The 17,776-nt window shown below is 51.5% G+C and overlaps 1 protein-coding gene across 1 annotated transcript in view; it reads right to left on the bottom strand.

Moving 5' to 3' along the window:
* Window positions 1-853: 853 nt before the first annotated feature.
* The window catches only part of NRDC (nardilysin convertase), a 780,134-nt gene continuing 763,211 nt past the window's right edge, over window positions 854-17,776 (bottom strand). The window contains exon 31 of the mRNA XM_069232676.1: window positions 854-2,003. Within this exon, the coding sequence (XP_069088777.1) occupies window positions 1,797-2,003 (207 nt within the window). The 3' untranslated portion in view covers window positions 854-1,796. The remainder of the gene's footprint in view (window positions 2,004-17,776) is intronic.

Raw genomic sequence — 17,776 nt, 5'->3', positions numbered from 1 at the left:
TGGAGCCATGGCCTGGTGGCAGTGGCGTCCCCTGGGCCTTGACAATCTTCTTATGAGTGGTTTTCGACGTCTTACTCACGGTTCGTGGATCGTCGAATTCCTCGGAGTCCGATTCGTGTATCGAAAAGGTTTCTTCCTCTTCCTGTACCTTGAACTCTCAGTGGGCTGTCGGCGTGGACGCCATTTGAAGTCTTCTGGCTCGACGGTCTCGGAGTGTTTTTCGGGACCGGAACGCACGACAGGCCTCGCAAGTGTCTTCACTGTGCTCAGGTGACAGGCACAGGTTACAGACCAAGTGTTGGTCTGTATAGGGGTATTTTTTGTGGCATTTGGGACAGAAACGGAACGGGGTCCGTTCCATCGGCGTTCTTCTACACGCGGTCGGGCCGAGCAGGCCCCGACGGGGGATCGAAAACTACCCCGAAGGGCTCCGGAACTCTTCGATCTTCGATGCGGTGTTGACTCCAACTACGCCGATCCCGAACGCAACAATACCGACGAAAATCTTCCGAAATTTAGCTGTCTTTCCGTTCCGAAACTCGGAGCGACAGGAACACGTCCGAACCCGATGGCGGAAAAAAAACAATCGAAGATGGAGTCGACGCCCATGCGCAATGGAGACAAAAGGAGGAGTCACTCGGTCCCGTGACTCGAAAGACTTCTTCGAAGAAAAACAACTTGTAACACTCCGACCCAACACTAGATGGCGAGCTATGCAAAACATGCGTATCTACAGCGACAGATGCCATCGAACACATAATTTCGATGAACTCTGATGTGTTAAATAAAGCAAGCCACTAAAAGTATAAATTATATTTAGCATAATCTATGAAAATGAATCAACACTGAAAAATATTAGGAACACAACTTTATTTAAAAAAAAATAAAAGCATTTCCTTTTTTGGAACACACCGTGATCGTGCCAGTTTTTGACCGGCATAATAAATATCAAATTAGCAATCTAATAAAACGTCCCTTCTGTCCCCTCAGAACAGGCCTTACACAATGATTTCTATTCGGCTTGCCCAAGAACTAAAAAAAAGGCATTTGGACACAAAAAGAGCTATGTCTCATTTTGCCTGCTGGATCTTTATCAGGTTTGGACATAGTCCAAAACATTGGCTTTGGGCATTCTAATGACCGCTCAAACCGCACTCGGCAGATTGCTTATTCATTTACATTTTCTAATGTGTCACTAGAGATTACACCATCTGACAACTCAAAACTAATAAGTAAATGAGTTATGGCTGTATGAGGGTGATGCCTTCTCTAAATATAGCTTAAGTGACAGTCGAAGAAAATCATACTATTTTAGCCAAAAGATGAGTGCCTTCTTTCAGACTGGAGAGTTCCTGCAGAGACAGGATTGTGTGTCAGTTTACCAGAGGTATCTAACAGTGCCTGATATCAAAGGGATGGACCCTGCTCATATTTAAAAGTCCTTGGTAATTCATTAGAAATGATTTTGATTGAACAAAACTCATTTGATTTGAAATCCAAAAAGACAACATCAAAACCTAGATTATATTACAGTTACATCATCAGCATAATGTGTTATGTCATCTTAATTTTAAAAGAAACACTTTTGTTGTGTTCAGTTTTCGCTTCATGCATTCCACTAAGAGCCATTCTTATACAGGTTATGCAATATGGCTAATAGTATAGAACAGTCTTCTCTGAAGACCATAATGACGTCAAAACAAAGTCCTAATATTTATGTAAAAATTACATTTGTTTTTATTTAGACGTGAGAGTGGTTTATGGTATTTGTTCACATCCCAAATTTAGTTGCTGCCTTAATTCCCAATTACAATTTTATGGTATGGGAAAAGTTTAAGTCCTGATGTAAAAGCCTTGATATCATTGATTTGTACTGTTCCTGCTAACGCAGGAGATGCTGGCAAGAAGGTGAGGCTGGTCACTTCTCCATAGGAAGAATCATGTGCTTCTGTCACCTTGGTATGACTTGTTGTATCGAACTCGTGTTCACCAAATCCAACCACCTGAAAAGATTCAAATGCAGCAGTCAGCGAGCTATCACACCACTTTCCTGACAAAATTGCTACATTGGCGTTTTCTACTAAGCAACAGCAACATGTCAGACCAGCTCAATCGAGCATGGTATTCTAAAGCACACAAGTACAATTTTAATAAAACGTCAGCTCAAGTTAGTCTAAAAGGTAGAGGTTATTCAGTGAAATTGACCTATTTTGCCAGAAGCGGAATAACCTGGCTTTAAACAGGCCTAAATTAATTAATTATCCAAAACTACCCTCAGTGATTATTGTACTTTAGTACTTGTAACCCCTCCTTCACAATTGTGGAGAACCATGCTACAAGGAACCAAATCTACTCCTTCAGTTGAAACTTTAAAACTAAGAAAGTGGACAACATGCTGGTAACTACATGCACTAGAACAATTGTTTCTTTTTGTGTTTCCCTAATGGCTACAACCGGTCCTGCACAATCTGATTCATGTCAAGAACGCAATGCAAGTCATTGTGGATGACTGGGTCAGTGTAGTGAAAAATGGAAAAATAGTACTTAAATAGTTGATCACGCTTATCACTCTTGTGAGGATATGGGGTGTATTATATGGTGTAGTTGCGATACCGCACAGTAGAATACACTGCCAACAACTTTAGGACCAGTCAGCTTTCGTTGGATGAATCTTAGCTAAACCCTGGGCAGCTGTGGCTCTGAATACTCAGGCTTCAACAAAGGAACAAGTGTAAATAATTTACACTGCACCAAAACAACTGAAGAAGAAAAGAACATGACTGTCAAGAAATCCAACACCAATTTATAAAAATAGATTGCATTTTTACGATTTTATGGACATCAAACTAAAAACGATCTAACGTAGGGCTCTGTAGTTATAGATTTTACAAGAAACAATAAATCAGGACTTTTCAGTGAACCACAAACTATCACTGACAGATTCAGCAAAATTGACCATTAAAAACTTTTCAAGAAAACATTTGCCAAGTTTGTTTCCAATTTTTTGGCTGACCAATCCCAGCAGTGAGACAGTCAAGGGGACCAGCAAGTTACAGAGAAACACTTACCTCCTCACGAAAATCAGTCTTTAATCCAGTTCCAGCATCAGTGGCCCCTTGCCATTGACTAAAGCATGGTCTTGATGCAAGGGACAGAGAATGTCGAAGATGCTCAAAGGTGCAGAAGATACTGTGCAGTCACTGGGCATCTTCCTGGGGCTACTCCTCGGTCCACAATTGTGGTGAGCTGGTTCTGGCCATAGGGGATCGATGTCCCTCGAAGTCCTCTCTGGGTCAGCAGAAGCTCAGTCGACTGGCACAGCGGGTTCAGCATTATCCTTCTTTTGGTGATAATTCTCCTTGTGGGCAACCAATCCAAACTTCAATAACTCTGGCTCGGGTGCAACTTTTGAGTGTTGGGTCCTGGTCTCTTCAGCTGCACAGTGCTGAATATTGCCAATCCGATGATCTAGGCTATCAACTCATTCCAGCAGGCTCCTTCAGCTTTTGTGGCCCTGTGCTGCGAAAAGAAGTCAGCCAGCCCATTCTTGGAGTCTCGGCTTCTAGCTGAGCTGAGGGGACGATTTCTCCACGAGCAGACACCGCAGGCACAGACCTTTACTTCGCTAGGCCATACAGTGCCAGGTGCAGTTCAACTTTTGGTGCAGCCTCTTCTTTGCCAGTTTCAGGGTCTGCAGGGCAGCCCTCCTTAAACCCTCTTCTTCCACTCAATGACTTTACTGCAGACAATAGGTTTTTATATAGAAAAATATATTTTGTTAATTTATTTCTAGAACCACAAGATTCAGTTTGCAGGTAAGTACATAAGATGTAAGGTATTTAGCATAGGTAAGTTCAGGACTATGAATCAAATCGACAATACAGACAGTTTTCAAAAAAATGGCAAAAAGGTATTTTAAAAGTGGACACTGCAATTTTCAACAGTTCCTGGGGGAGGTAAGTAAAGTGCCGTTTCTGAGGCAAGTAACAAACTTGCAGGTTTAGTCTCCGGGGTGCAGGTAGCCCACCTTTGGGGGATCCAAGATAACCCCAAGCCCCCAGCACCAGCAATACAGGCAGATTAGATGCAAAGGTCAAACAAGAGACGAAATAACGTGGGCCTCTATGGAGACGGGATACTCCGGTTCCGGTCTGCTTGCAGGTAAGTACCCGTGTTGTCGGAGGGCAGACCAGGAGGGCTTAGAGGAGCACTGGACGGGCCCCAAGTAGGCACCAATCCCATACCTTCAGCGGCATAAGGGCAGCCGGGTGTACAGTGCAAATAGGGCGTCGGGTTTCCAATGGAACTCTATGAGGGGTGCCTGGGGGTCACTTAGGTGCTGCAGGCAAGGCACAAGGGGGGCTTCTCTGGCAAGCCACCGACTGGATAGGGAGGAGGGCCAACTGCTGGTCGTAGCTGCACCAGTGGTCGGTTTCTCTCAAGTCCGGGGGCTGCGGGTGCAGTGCTTCTCCAGGCATCGGATATCTTTGTCCTGGGCAGTCGCGGTGAGGGGGTCCTTGAGGAAGGGTGGAGATTTCAGCCCAGGGTGGACACTCAGTCGGAATCGCCTGGGGGTCCTCTCTGGCTAGTTGGGCCACCTGGACACGGGCCGTGGGCGTTGGGTGCAGAGTGGTTTAGGACTCACACTTCTGGAGTGAGGTGAGAGTCCTTTAGAAGCAGTTTCTTCTTTCTTGTTGGACAGGTCCGCTGTCAACAGGAGTTTCTTGGTCCTCTGTAATGCAGGTAGTCCCCTGGAGGCTTTTTTCAGGGGTCGCTGGGGACCTGTAGAATGCGTCGCTCTTCTTTGGCAGCTTTTTGAAGCAGGAGACGGGCTGGTAGGGCTGGGGCCAAGTCAGTTATTGTCTCCTCCTCTTCTCTGCAGGGTTTTCAGCTCAGCATTCCTTCTTGTGAGGTTGTCAGGAATCTGGTGGGCTGGGTTCAGGAGGGCCCTTAAATTCTAAATTTAGGGGCGTGTTATGGTCGGAGGGCAGTAGCCAATAGCTACTGTCCCTGAGGGTGGCTATACCCTCCTTGTGCCCACTCCCTTTGGGGAGAGGGCCCATTCCTATCCCTATTGGTCCTAATCCTCCAAAGCAAGATGGAGGATTTATCAAGGAGGGGGTCACTTAAGCTCTGGACACCTTAGGGGTGGTCCTGGCTGAGGGGGTGACTACTCCTTGTTTTTCCTAATTTTCCCACTGGACTTGCTGCCAAAAGTGGGGGCTGTGTCCGGGGGACGGGCATCTCCACTAGCTGGAGTGTTTATGGGTGCTCTGTAATCTGAGGCTTGAGCCTTTGAGGCTCACTGCCAGGTGTTACAGTTCCTGCAGGGGGAGGTGTGAAGCACCTCCATGCAGGATAGGCTTTGTTTCTGACCACAGAGTACACAAAGGCACTCACCCCATGTGGTCAGAAACCCGTCTGAAAGTGGCAGGCTGGCACAGACCGTTCAGTCTTACACTAGCAGTTGGGCTAACATACAGGGGGCATCTCTAAGATGCCCTCCGTGTGCATTTTTCAATAAATCCCACACTGCCATCAGTGTGGGTTTATTGTGCTGAGAAGTTTGATACCAAACTTCCCAGTATTCAGTGAAGCCATTATGGCCTTAGGGCTGTAAAGCCTTCTAGAAGGGTGAGTTACCTATGCCACAGGAAGAGGTTTGTGGGCACGGCACACTGAGAGGGGTGCCATGTATACTTAGCCTTTTTCTCCCCACCAGCACACACAAACTGCAAGGTAGTGTGCATGTGCTGAGTAAGGGGTCCCCATGGTGGCATAATACCTGCTAATGCCCTTAGGGAGCTTGCCTGGCCACAGGTCCCTTGATACCAGGGGTACCTTTTACAAGGGACTTTACTGTGTGCCAGGGCTGTGCAACTGTGGGAACAAAGGTACAGTTTTACGGAAGGAACACTAGTGCCGGGGCCTGGTTAGCAAGGTCCCGGCACAATTTCAATCAAAGCTGGCATCAACACTGGGCAAAACGTGGGGGGATAACCATGCCAACAGTAGCATTTTCCTCCCAAAAGAGGATGGGATTAACCTTCCCCAAGAGAGTCTTTATTGTCTAAGTGCAAGAACCTGGAAAGGCCATCTGCATTGGAATGGGCAGTCCCAGGTCTGTGTTCCAGTACAAAGTCCATTCCCTGTAGGGATATGGACCACCTCAAATGTTTAGGGTTCTCACCTTTCATTTGCATTAGCCATCTGAGAGGTCTGTGGTCAGTTTGAACAACAAAGTGAGTGCCAAACAAGTATGGCCTCAGCTTTTACAGGGAACAAACCAAAGCAAAGGCTTCCCTCTCAATGACACTCCAACACTGCACCCTAGGGAGTAACATCCTGCTAATAAAAGCAACAGGCTGGTCAAGGTCATCATCATTGGTTTGGGACTGGACTGCTCCTATCCCGTGTCCAGAGGCAATGAATTGCTTAGAATAATCTTGAGCTTTTAGAACTGGTGCTTAGCACATTGCTTCTTTAAGGGTGTCAAAGGCCTTTTGACATTCAAGGGTCCATTTTACCTCCTTGGGCATTTTACTGACGGTCAGTTCAGTGAGGGTAGTCACAATGGACTCAGATCCCTTCACAAACCTCCAAGGAATGTCCTGCCTTGAGTTTGGGGTTTTGGAGCTTCCCAGTCCAGAATTGTCTGGATCTTGGTTTGTAAAGGTTGTACTTGGCCTCCACCTACAAGGTGGCCCAAGTATACAACTGTGTCCTGCCCTATCTGGCATTTAGATGCTTTGATAGAGAGGCCTGCTGCTTGCAGGGCCTGCAAAACCTTCCCAGTTTGACCAGGTGATCCTGCCAGCTGGAACTAAAGACAGCAATATCATCTTGATATGCTGCACTAAAGGACTCCAAACCAGCAAGGACTTGATTCACCAACCTTTGGAAGGTGGCAGGGGCATTCTTTAAGCCAAATGGCATAACAGTGAACTGATAATGCCCATCAGGTGTTGAGAATGCTGTTTTCTCTTTGGCTCCAGGTGCCATCTTAATTTGCCAGTACCCTGCAGTTAAGTCAAATGTACTTAGGAATTTGGCTGTACCTTATTTGTCAATAAGTGCATCTGCCCTTGGTATGGGGTGAGCATCTGTCTTGGTGACAGAGTTGAGCCCTCTGTAGTCCACACAAAACCTCATTTCTCTCTTTCCATCCTTGGTGTGAGGTTTGGGGACCAAGACCACTGGTCTAGCCCAGGGACTGTTGGAGTGCTCTATCACTCCCAACTCCAGCATCTTGTGGACTTCCACTTTGATGCTTTCTTTGACTTGGTCAGCCTGTCTGTATATTTTGTTTTTGACAGGCATACTGTCTCCTGTGTCCACATCATGGGTACACAGGTGTGTCTAACCAGGTGTCAAATAGACGGGCTCAGCATACTGTTGTAGGACTTGCCTGCAGTCAGCTTGCTGTTGGGCAGAGAGGGTGTCTGAAAAGACAACTCCATCTACTGACCCACCTTTAGGGTCAGTTGACAGGAGGTCAGGGAGAGGTTCATTCTCTGCTTCCTGATCCTCATCAGTAACCATTAGCATGTTTACATCTGCCCTGTCATGATAGAGCTTAAGGCGGTTAACATGGATCACCCTCTTGGGTGTCCTGCTACTGCCGAGGTCCACTAAGTAAGTGACCTGACTCTTTTTCTCAAGAACTGGGTAAGGGCCACTCCATCTGTCCTGAAGTGTCTGGGAGCCACAGGCTCCAGAACCCAGACTTTCTGCCCATGGGTGGAATTCAACCATTGCAGCCTTTTGGTCACACCACAACTTCTGGAGTTGATGGCTGGCCTCAAGGTTTTTGGATGCCTTTACCATGTACTCAGCCATCTTTCAGCGGAGGCCAAGCACACAGTCCACCACATATTGTTTAGGCTCATGGAGAGATCTCTCCCAGCCTTCTCTAACAAGTTCCAGTGGTCCCCTTACAGGATGGCCAAATAGAAGCTCAAAGGGGAAAAACCCTACTCCCTTCTGTGGCACCTCTCTGTAGGTGAAAAGCAAGCATGGCAAGGGAACATCCCATCTCCTTTTGAGTTTTTCAGGGACTCCCATGATCATGCCCGTCAATTTCTTATTAAACCTTTCAACAAGACCATTGATTTGTGGATGATAAGTGTGTTGAACCTATGTCAAATCAAATCAAATCAAATCAATAACATTTATACAGTGCGCTACTCACCCGTGCGGGTCTCAAGGCACTAGGGGGAAGGGGTTACTGCTGCTCGAAGAGCCAAGTCTTGAGGAGTCTCCGGAATACGGAGTGGTCCTGGTTGGTCCTGAGGATGGTGGGGAGGGTGTTCCAAGTCTTGGCCGCCAGGTAGGAGAAGGACTCCCACCCGCTGTGGAGCAGCGATGCGGGGGACGGCGGCGAGAGCAAGGCTGGTGGAGCGGAGAAGACGGGTGGGGGCGTAGAAGCTGAGGCGGCGGTTGAGGTATTCTGGTCCCTTGTTGTGGAGGGCTTTGTGTGCGTGGGTGAGAAGTCGGAAGGTGATCCTTTTGCTGACGGGAAGCCAATGCAGGTGTCTCAGGTGGGCGGAGATGTGGCTGTTGCGGGGTATGTCGAGGATGAGGCGGGCGGAGGCGTTTTGAATTCGTTGCAGACGTTTCTGGAGTTTTGCGGTGGTCCCAGCATAAAGGGTGTTGCCGTAGTCCAGGTGGCTAGTGACGAGGGCATGGGTCACGGTCTTTCTGGTGTCGGCGGGGATCCAGCGGAAGATCTTACGGAGCATGCGGAGGGTGAGGAAGCAGGAGGAGGACACGGTGTTGACTTGTTTGGTCATGGTGAGAAGAGGGTCCAAGATGAAGCCGAGGTTGCGAGTGTGGTCTGAGGGGGTCGGTGCGGTGCCAAGGGCCGTGGGCCACCAGGAGTCGTCCCAGGCGGACAGGGTGTTATCGAGGATGAGGACTTCCGTTTTGTCTGAGTTCAGTTTCAGACGGCTGAGTCTCATCCAATCTGCGACGTCCTTCATACCATCTTGCAGGTTGGTCTTTGCGCTGGTGGGGTCCTTGGTGAGGGAGAGTATGAGTTGAGTGTCATCGGTGTAGGAGGTGATGATGATGCTGTGCTTGCGTACGATGTCGGCGAGGGGGCTCATGTAGACATTGAAGAGTGTCGGGCTGAGCGAGGAGCCTTGAGGGACGCAGCAGATGATCTCGGTGGGGTCTGAGCGAAAAGGTGGGAGGTAGACTCTTTGAGAGCGGTTGGAGAGGAAGGAGGCGATCCAGTCCAGAGCCTGGCCTTGGATCCCGGTGGAGCGGAGGCGGGTTATTAGGGTGCGGTGACAGACGGTGTCGAAGGCAGCCGAGAGGTCGAGGAGGATGAGAGCGACTGTTTCACCGTTGTCCATCAGGGTTCTGATGTCGTCTGTGACTGAGATGAGGGCGGTTTCAGTGCTGTGGTTGGCTCGGAATCCGGATTGAGAGGGGTCGAGAAGGTTGTTGTCTTCAAGGAAGTTGGTAAGCTACTTGTTGACGGTCTTCTCTATGACTTTGGCAGGGAAGGGGAGGAGCGAGATGGGGCGGAAGTTCTTCAGGTCGCTTGGGACAGCCGTAGGTTTCTTCAGTAGGGCGTTGACTTCAGCGTGTTTCCAGCTTTTGGGGAAGGTAGCAGACGAAAACGAGGAGTTGATGATGGTCTGGAGGTGTGGGGCGATGATGTCGTCGGCTTTACTGAAGATGAAGTGTGGGCAGGGGTCCGAGGGGGCACCGTAGTGGATAGAGTTCATGGTGGTTTTGGTTTCTTCTGTGTTGATGTGGGTCCAGGCGTTGAGGGTGATGGCTGGGGGTGTGGGTTCAGTGTTGGTCGGCTGGGTCTGGTGTCCACAGCTGTCGTGTAGGTCGGTAATCTTACGATGGAAGAAGGTGGCAAGGGAGTTGCACAGGTCTTGTGAGGGCGTGATGGCGTTGGAGAACTCTTTTACGATGCTGAAGAGTTCTCTGCTGTTGTGGCTGTTTTTGTCCAGTCTGTCTGTGAAGAAATTCCTTTTGGCTGCGCGGATCAGGTGGTGGTGTTCGCGGGTAGCGTTCTTGAGGGAAGTCATGTTGTCAGCGGTGTGGTCCTTACGCCAGGCTTTCTCGAGGGCGCAACAGGTTTTCTTTGATTCCTTAAGGGTGTCAGAGAACCAGAGTTTTTTTTTGGTGTTGGCCTGTCTTGGAAGGCGTCTGAGGGGAGCGAGGTTGTCTGCGCAGTTGGTGATCCAGTTCGTGAGGCGGAGGGCTGCGTCGTTGGGGTCGGCGGTGAAGGTAGGTTGGTTGTCGATGAGCGTGGAAAAAAGCTGTTCTTCGGGGATTTTGTTCCACTGTCGACGAGGGATGGGTTGAGTGTGGAGGTGGCGGGTCTCGCATCAGAAGGTGAAGTGGACACAACTCTGGTCGGTCCAGTGTAGAGCGGAGGCGTGGCTGAAGGAAACGTGTTTGCTGGCAGAGAAGATGGGGTCAAGCGTGTGTCCGGCGATGTGGGTGGGGGTGTTCACCAGTTGCTTGAGGCAGAGGTTGGCGAGCAGGGCGGTGGTGTTGGGGTCGTTGTTCTGTTCTAGATGGAAGTTGAGGTCGCCGAGGAGGATGTAGTCTGGCGAGGCGAGGGCGTGCGGGGAGATGAAGTCGGTGATGGAGTCGCTGAAGACGGCGCGCGGTCCGGGGGGACGGTAGATGAGGGATCCTCTGAGGGTGGTCCTGGGGTCAGTGCGGATCTGGAAGTGCAGGTGCTCGGCGGCGAGGGGGGTGTCTTCGGTGGAGGTGGTGACGTTGATGGAGTCTTTGAAGACGATGGCGATTCCTCCTCCTACTTGGTTGGTGCGGTCTTTCCTGGAAATCTTGTAGCCTTCGGGGATGGCTATGGCGATGTCGGGGGCCGAAGAGGCGTTCATCCAGGTCTCCGTGATGAAGGCGACGTCTGGTGCTGTGGAGTCCAGGAGGTCCCAGAGTTCAACGGCATGCTTGTGGACGGATCGAGCGCTGACCAGGATGCATTTGAGGTGGTTGATGGCGCGTGGGCTGGTGGTCGTGGTAGTTTTGTGGTGGAAGGTAAGTTTGCAGGAGTGACATGCGAAAGGTCCATGGGTACGTTTCGGGTTAGCTTGGAAGCAGGTGCTGGAGCACCCTGGGTTGAGGGCGTGGAGGGTGATGGGGTCGTAGCGGTGCAGCGGGGTTTGGGAGTGCTGAGGACCAGGGGTCGTGGCGCTGGGCGCGGGCCAGGCGCGGCCAGCGGCGCAGTTGCGCAGCCGACTGCCATAAGAGGGAGGAGGGGGGGAGGGAGGGGTCAGCTGGGGACGGGAGTGGGGAGACGAATGGGAGCTGAGGGGGCAGGGCGTGCAGGAGGTGGCGGCAGGAAAGCGGAGGGAGGGGGGACAGGTAGAGGGGAGAAGAGATGGGGAGGGGGGTTAAGGGTGGTGGGGGGTGAGTTTAGGAAGAGTATAGGAAGAGAGTTAGGAGGAAGGTTAGGAAGATAGGGGAGGGGGGGTTGTAGAGGTGGAGGTGGGTGAGGGTGAGAGGTAGAGTGAAAGGATAGGAAGATAGGGGGGTTACAGAGGAGGTGGCGAGTGAGGGGAAAGATTGAGAGATAGGTAGATAGGAGGAGGTGGCGAGTGAGGGGAAAAGATAGAGAGATAGGTAGATAGGGGTGTTACAGAGGGGGAGGCGAGTGAGGGAGAGAGACGAGACAGGAGCAGGAGGACAGGCGCGGGAAGAACCAGAAAGCAGGTAAAAGAAGAAGAGGAGCAGAAGAGGAGCCGAAGAATAGAAGACAGAAGAACACAGAAGAAGGTAAAGAAGAGGAGGAGCCGAAGAACAGAAGACAGAAGAACACAGAAGAAGGTAAAGAAGAAGAGGAGCGCAGAAGACAGAAGAATACAGAAGAAGGTGAAGAAGAAGAGGAGCGACGAGCAGCAGAGGGAAGAGCCAAGAAGAGGGACAGAGAAGAAGAGGCACACGCAGGTCGCGGTGCAAAGGAGAGAGAGAGAGAAGCACACAGAAGAAGAACACAGATGAAGACAGAAGACGGGGAGCAGGAGAGAAAGAAGAGTACAGATGAAGACTACAGAAGAAGAGCACAGAGGAAGAACAGAGAAGAAGAACAGAGAAGCAGAAGAGGAGGTGAGTAGCGCGGGGCAGGGTGAGGGGCTGGGCGGTGGGGGGGGGGGTACTTACTGTGAGGTAGCTGGGCTTGCTAGGAGGTCTCAGGAACCTGGGCTGGTGGAGCTGCAGCGGCAGGGGGAGCGACCTACCCTTGGGTCAAGGGTCGCTACCACTGTCGCGCAGCGGCCGCCATAAGAGAGAGGAGGGGGGGAGGGGTCAGCTGGGGGTGGGGGATGGGAGTGGGGCGACGAATGGGAGCTGGGGGGGCGGGGGCGTGCAGGAGGTGGCGGCGGGAAAGCGGAGGGAGGGGGGACAGGTAGAGGGGAGAAAAGATGGGGGGGGTAAAGGGTGGTGGGGGGTGAGTTTAGGAAGAGTATAGGAAGAGAGTTAGGAGGAAGGTTAGGAAGATAGGGGAGGGGGGGTTGTAGAGGTGGAGGTGGGTGAGGGTGAGAGGTAGAGTGAAAGGATAGGAAGATAGGGGGGTTACAGAGGAGGTGGCGAGTGAGGGGAAAGATTGAGAGATAGGTAGATAGGTAGATAGGAGGAGGTGGCGAGTGAGGGGAAAGATTGAGAGATAGGTAGATAGGAGGAGGTGGCGAGTGAGGGGAAAGATTGAGAGATAGGTAGATAGGGGTGTTACAGAGGGGGAGGCGAGTGAGGGAGAGAGACGAGACAGGAGCAGGAGGACAGGTGCGGGAAGAACCAGGAAGCAGGTAAAAGAAGAAGAGGAGCAGAAGAGGAGCCGAAGAACAGAAGACAGAAGAGCACAGAAGAAGGTAAAGAAGAAGAGGAGCCGAAGAACAGAAGACAGAAGAACACAGAAGAAGGTAAAGAAGAAGAGGAGCGCAGAAGACAGAAGAATACAGAAGAAGGTGAAGAAGAAGAGGAGCGACGAGCAGCAGAGGGAAGAGCCAAGAAGAGGGACAGAGAAGAAGGGGCACGCGCAGGTCGCGGTGCAAAGGAGAGAGAGAGAAGCACACAGAAGAAGAACACAGATGAAGACAGAAGACGGGGAGCAGGAGAGAAAGAAGAGTACAGATGAAGACTACAGAAGAAGAGCACAGAGGAAGAACAGAGAAGCAGGAGAGGAGGTGAGTAGCGCGGGGCAGGGCGAGGGGCTGGGCGGTGGGGGGGGGGGGTACTTACTGTGAGGTAGCTGGGCTTGCTAGGAGGTCTCAGGAACCTGGGCTGGTGGAGCTGCAGCGGCAGGGGGAGCGACCTACCCTTGGGTCAAGGGTCGCTACCACTGTCGCGCAGCGGCCGCCATAAGAGGGGGGGGGAGGGGAGGGGTCAGCTGGGGGCAGGGGACGGGAGTGGGGCGACGAATGGGAGCTGGGGGGGGCGGGGGCGTGCATGAGGTGGCGGCGGGAAAGCGGAGGGAGGGGGGACAGGTAGAGGGGAGAAGAGATGGGGGAGGGGGGGTTAAGGGAGATGGGGGGTGAGTTTAGGAAGAGAGTTAGGAGGAAGGTTAGGAAGATAGGGGAGGGGGGTTGTAGAGGTGGTGAGGGTGAGAGGTAGAGTGAAAGGATAGGAAGATAGGGGGGGTTACAGAGGAGGTGGCAAGTGAGGGGGAAAGATAGAGAGATAGGTAGATAGGGGTGTTACAGAGGGGGAGGCGAGTGAGGGAGAGAGACGAGACAGGAGCAGGAGGACAGGCGCGGGAAGAACCAGGAAGCAGGTAAAAGAAGAAGAGGAGCAGAAGAGGAGCCGAAGAACAGAAGTCAGAAGAACACAGAAGAAGTTAAAGAAGAGGAGGAGCCGAAGAACAGAAGAACACAGAAGAAGGTAAAGAAGAAGAGGAGCGCAGAAGACAGAAGAATACAGAAGAAGGTGAAGAAGAAGAGGAGCAACGAGCAGCAGAGGGAAGAGCCAAGAAGAGGGACAGAGAAGAAGAGGCACACGCAGGTCGCGGTGCAAAGGAGAGAGAGAGAAGCACACAGAAGAAGAACACAGATGAAGACAGAAGACGGGGAGCAGGAGAGAAAGAAGAGTACAGATGAAGACTACAGAAGAAGAGCACAGAGGAAGAACAGAGAAGCAGGAGAGGAGGTGAGTAGCGTGGGGCAGGGCGAGGGGCTGGGTGGTGGGGGGGTACTTACTGTGAGGTAGCTGGGCTTGCTAGGAGGTCTCAGGAACCTGGGCTGGTGGAGCGGCAGGGGGAGCGACCTACCCTTGGGTCACCCCACACTCATTCCACATATGTTTGAGGTAAGCTGACAAGAAGTTTGTACATCTGTCAGAATCCACCTCCTTAGGGAAATACACACTGGTAAAAATACCAATTAGGGCTTTGGCTACTGCAGGGGCAGTAGTCGACCTAAGGGGAATTGCTTCAGGGTATCTGGTAGCATGATACACTACTACTAGTATGTATTGGTTTCCTGAGGCTGTGGGAGGTTCAGACTCACAATGTCCACACCAACCCTTTCAAAGGGGACCCCCATCTCTGGAAGTGGAATGAGGGGGGCCTTTGGATGGCTACCTGTCTTACCACTGGGTTGACAGGTGACACATGAGCTTCAAAACGCCCTTACTTTCTGCTACATGTTGTGCCAATATAAATGGTTCACAAATCTGTCCCATGTCTTGGTCTGTCCCAAACGCCCAGCTAAGGGGATGTCATGGGCCAATGTGATGATAAACTCTTCATACTCAACTTAGAGCAACCCTCTCCCAGAACCTACCCATCGACACCACTGACACTGATGCAGCTGCCCGCAACTTCAGGCAATGGGTCAACACCTGTGCCAGTACTCTCGCCCCATTCAGGAATCCCTCCAATAGACGCACTGTCAGAAAGGCCTTCTGGTTTACTGCCGACCTCCACGAATATAGGTAAAGCTGCCGAAGACTCTAAAGAAAATGGTGCCAAGATCAGACTCTGGACAACCACACAGCCTTCAAAATCGCCATCCACAGACACCACCAACTCATCCGAGCTGACAAAAGAACCGCCTCCAAAGACAGAATCAACAACAACGCACACAAGGAGCTCTTCAACTTTGTGAAGGAACTCTCCAACCCCAGCTCCAATGCCAACAACATCCCGCCATCTCAAGACCTCTGCGACTCCCTAACTTCCTACTTTCACTGCAAGATTGCAGACATCCATGACAGCTTCAGCACCCAGACCCCCCCGGCAACCACCAACACCACAGATTCACTTCCAACCAACCTCCTGCTCTCCTGGACCCCCATCAACGACAACATCAAAATCATGAACACCATCCACTCCGGCTCTCCATCTAATCCCTGCCCTCACAACATCCACAACAAAGCAAGCTCCGTCATCGCACCCCAACTACGGAAGATCATCAACAGCTCCTTCGAGTCCGCCACCTTTACGGAGAGCTGGAAACACGCAGAGATCAATGCCCCCTCAAAAAACCCAAGGTGGACCCAAAGGACCTCAAGAACTTCCGGCCTCTCTCTCTCTGTTCCCCTTGCCAGCAAAAGTCATCGAGAAGGCTGTCATCAGACAACTAACCCACTTCTTGGAGGAGAACCGCACCCTGGACCCTTCCCAATCCGGATTCCGCAGCAACCACAGTACCGAAACCACCATCATCGCTGCCACAGACGACATCAGAACCATACTGGAGGGCCGGCGAAACCGCGGCCCTCCTCCTCCTGGACCTCTCGGCCGCGTTCTACACTGTCTGCCACCACACCCTACGCTCACGCCTCAGCAAGCTGGAATCCGCGACAGAGCCCTGGACTGGATCACCTCATTTCTCACCAGCAGAACCCAGAGAGTCCGCCTCCCCCCATTCCGCTCGGAGGCCACCGAAATCATCTGCGGCGTACCCCAGGGTTCGTTCCTCTGCCCGACCCTCTTCAACGTCTACATGGCCCCGCTCGCTAACATCGCCCGATCCCACACCCTCAACATCATCTCATACACCAACGACACCCAGCTGATCCTCTCTCTCACCAAGGACTCCGCCAAGACCCGCCTCCGTGAAGGAATGAAGGCCATCGCTGAATGGATTGAGAGCAGCTGCCTCAAACTCAATAACAACAAGATGGAAGTCCTCATCTTCGGCTCCACCCCTCTGCATGGGATGACTCCTGGTGGCCTGCCACGCTCGGAACAGCTCTGACTCCCACCGACCACGCATGCAACCTAGGATTCATCCTGGACCCCTCAATATCCATGACCCAGCAAGTCAATGCCATCTCCTCCTCCTGCTTCGACACCCTCCGCATGCTCCGAAAGATCTACAAATGGATACCCACTGAAACCAGAAGAACAGTCACCCAAGCCCTCGTAAGCAGCAAACTGGACTATGGCAATGCCCTCTACGCAGGAACCACGGCCAAACTCCAGAAGAGGCTGCAACGCATCCAGAACGCCTCTGCACGCCTCATCCTGGACATCCCCGCCACTGCCACATCACAAACACCTGAAAAACCTGCACTGGCTCCCAGTCAACAAGAGAATCACCTTCAAACTCCTTACCCACGCTCACAAAGCACTGCACAACACCGGACCAGAATACCTCAACAGATGATTCTCTTTCTACACCCCGACCTGGCATCTCCGCTCCACCGACCTCACCCTTGCCACAGTCCCACGCGCCCGCAGAACTACAACCAGCGGTAGATAATTCTCGCACCTCGCCGCCAAAACGTGGAACACTCTTCCCACCCACCTTCCCTAGACCAAAGACCTCCTTACCTTCAGGACACTTCTCAAGACCTGGCTGTTCGAGCAGTAGCAGCACCTCCTCCCCCCTCCCCTTCTCAGCACCTTGAGATCCTCACGGTTGAGTAGTGCGCTTTACAAATCCCTGATTGATTGATTGACTCACTCTCCTCGTGGCCCCATAGTTGAATTCTCTTGCCTCAGTGTAAAGCAGTCTATCCTCCCAATAGACCCCATGGGAGCCACGGACAGCTCCTTTCTCCTGTTCAGCAGCTTGCTGTCTCAGGCCTTCAAGAATGGGACAAGTATGTTGTCCCTGGCACAGCTGTTCCCTTGAAGGTCTCCCTGGGCCCAAGAGCTCTACATGGTAAGGCTCCAGGTCCATGGACTTAGTTTCCTCAGGGGCTAAGACATCTTCCAGGGAAGAGAGGTCTGGTTTCTCATGCTGTTCAGTGGCTGGTACCCCACTCCTCTTACCATTTTTCTTGGAAGGTTGGGCCATTATTCCCGGCTCCAACAATTCTTTTTCACCCTGTGCTCTGCTCTGTGCTCTTGTTTTTACATACACCAGTTCAGGGATGCCCAGCATGGCTGCATGGGTTTTGAGTTCTACCTCAGCCCATGCTGAGGACTCCAAATCATTCCCTAGCAAACATTCTACTGGGTTGCAGAAGAGGCCACACTACCTGTTTCAGGCCAGTAACCCCTCCCCATTCTAAAGTCACCATAGCCGTTGGGATGGACTTTAGTCACATTGTCAGCATTGGTTACTGGATATGTTTGTACAGCCAAATACTGTCTTGGGGAAAACAATTTCTCTGTCACCATGGTGACTATGGCACCTGTATCCCTCAGGGGTTCTACTTTTGTCTCATTTATCAAGAGTTGCTGCCTGTATTTTTGTATGTTAGACAGCCACTGTAGCTATATCACCCCACCCTCCGAGACTAAAGTTGCTTCAGTGTGAACCCTGATTTGCTCTGGGAACACTGTTGATCCCACCTGGAGACTGGCTATTCCAGTGCTAACTGGAGTGGAGCTTGC

The sequence above is a fragment of the Pleurodeles waltl genome, chromosome 4_2 (assembly GCF_031143425.1).
Source record: "Pleurodeles waltl isolate 20211129_DDA chromosome 4_2, aPleWal1.hap1.20221129, whole genome shotgun sequence".
Lineage (NCBI taxonomy): Eukaryota > Metazoa > Chordata > Amphibia > Caudata > Salamandridae > Pleurodeles > Pleurodeles waltl.
This window is presented reverse-complemented; position numbering and strand designations above follow the sequence as displayed.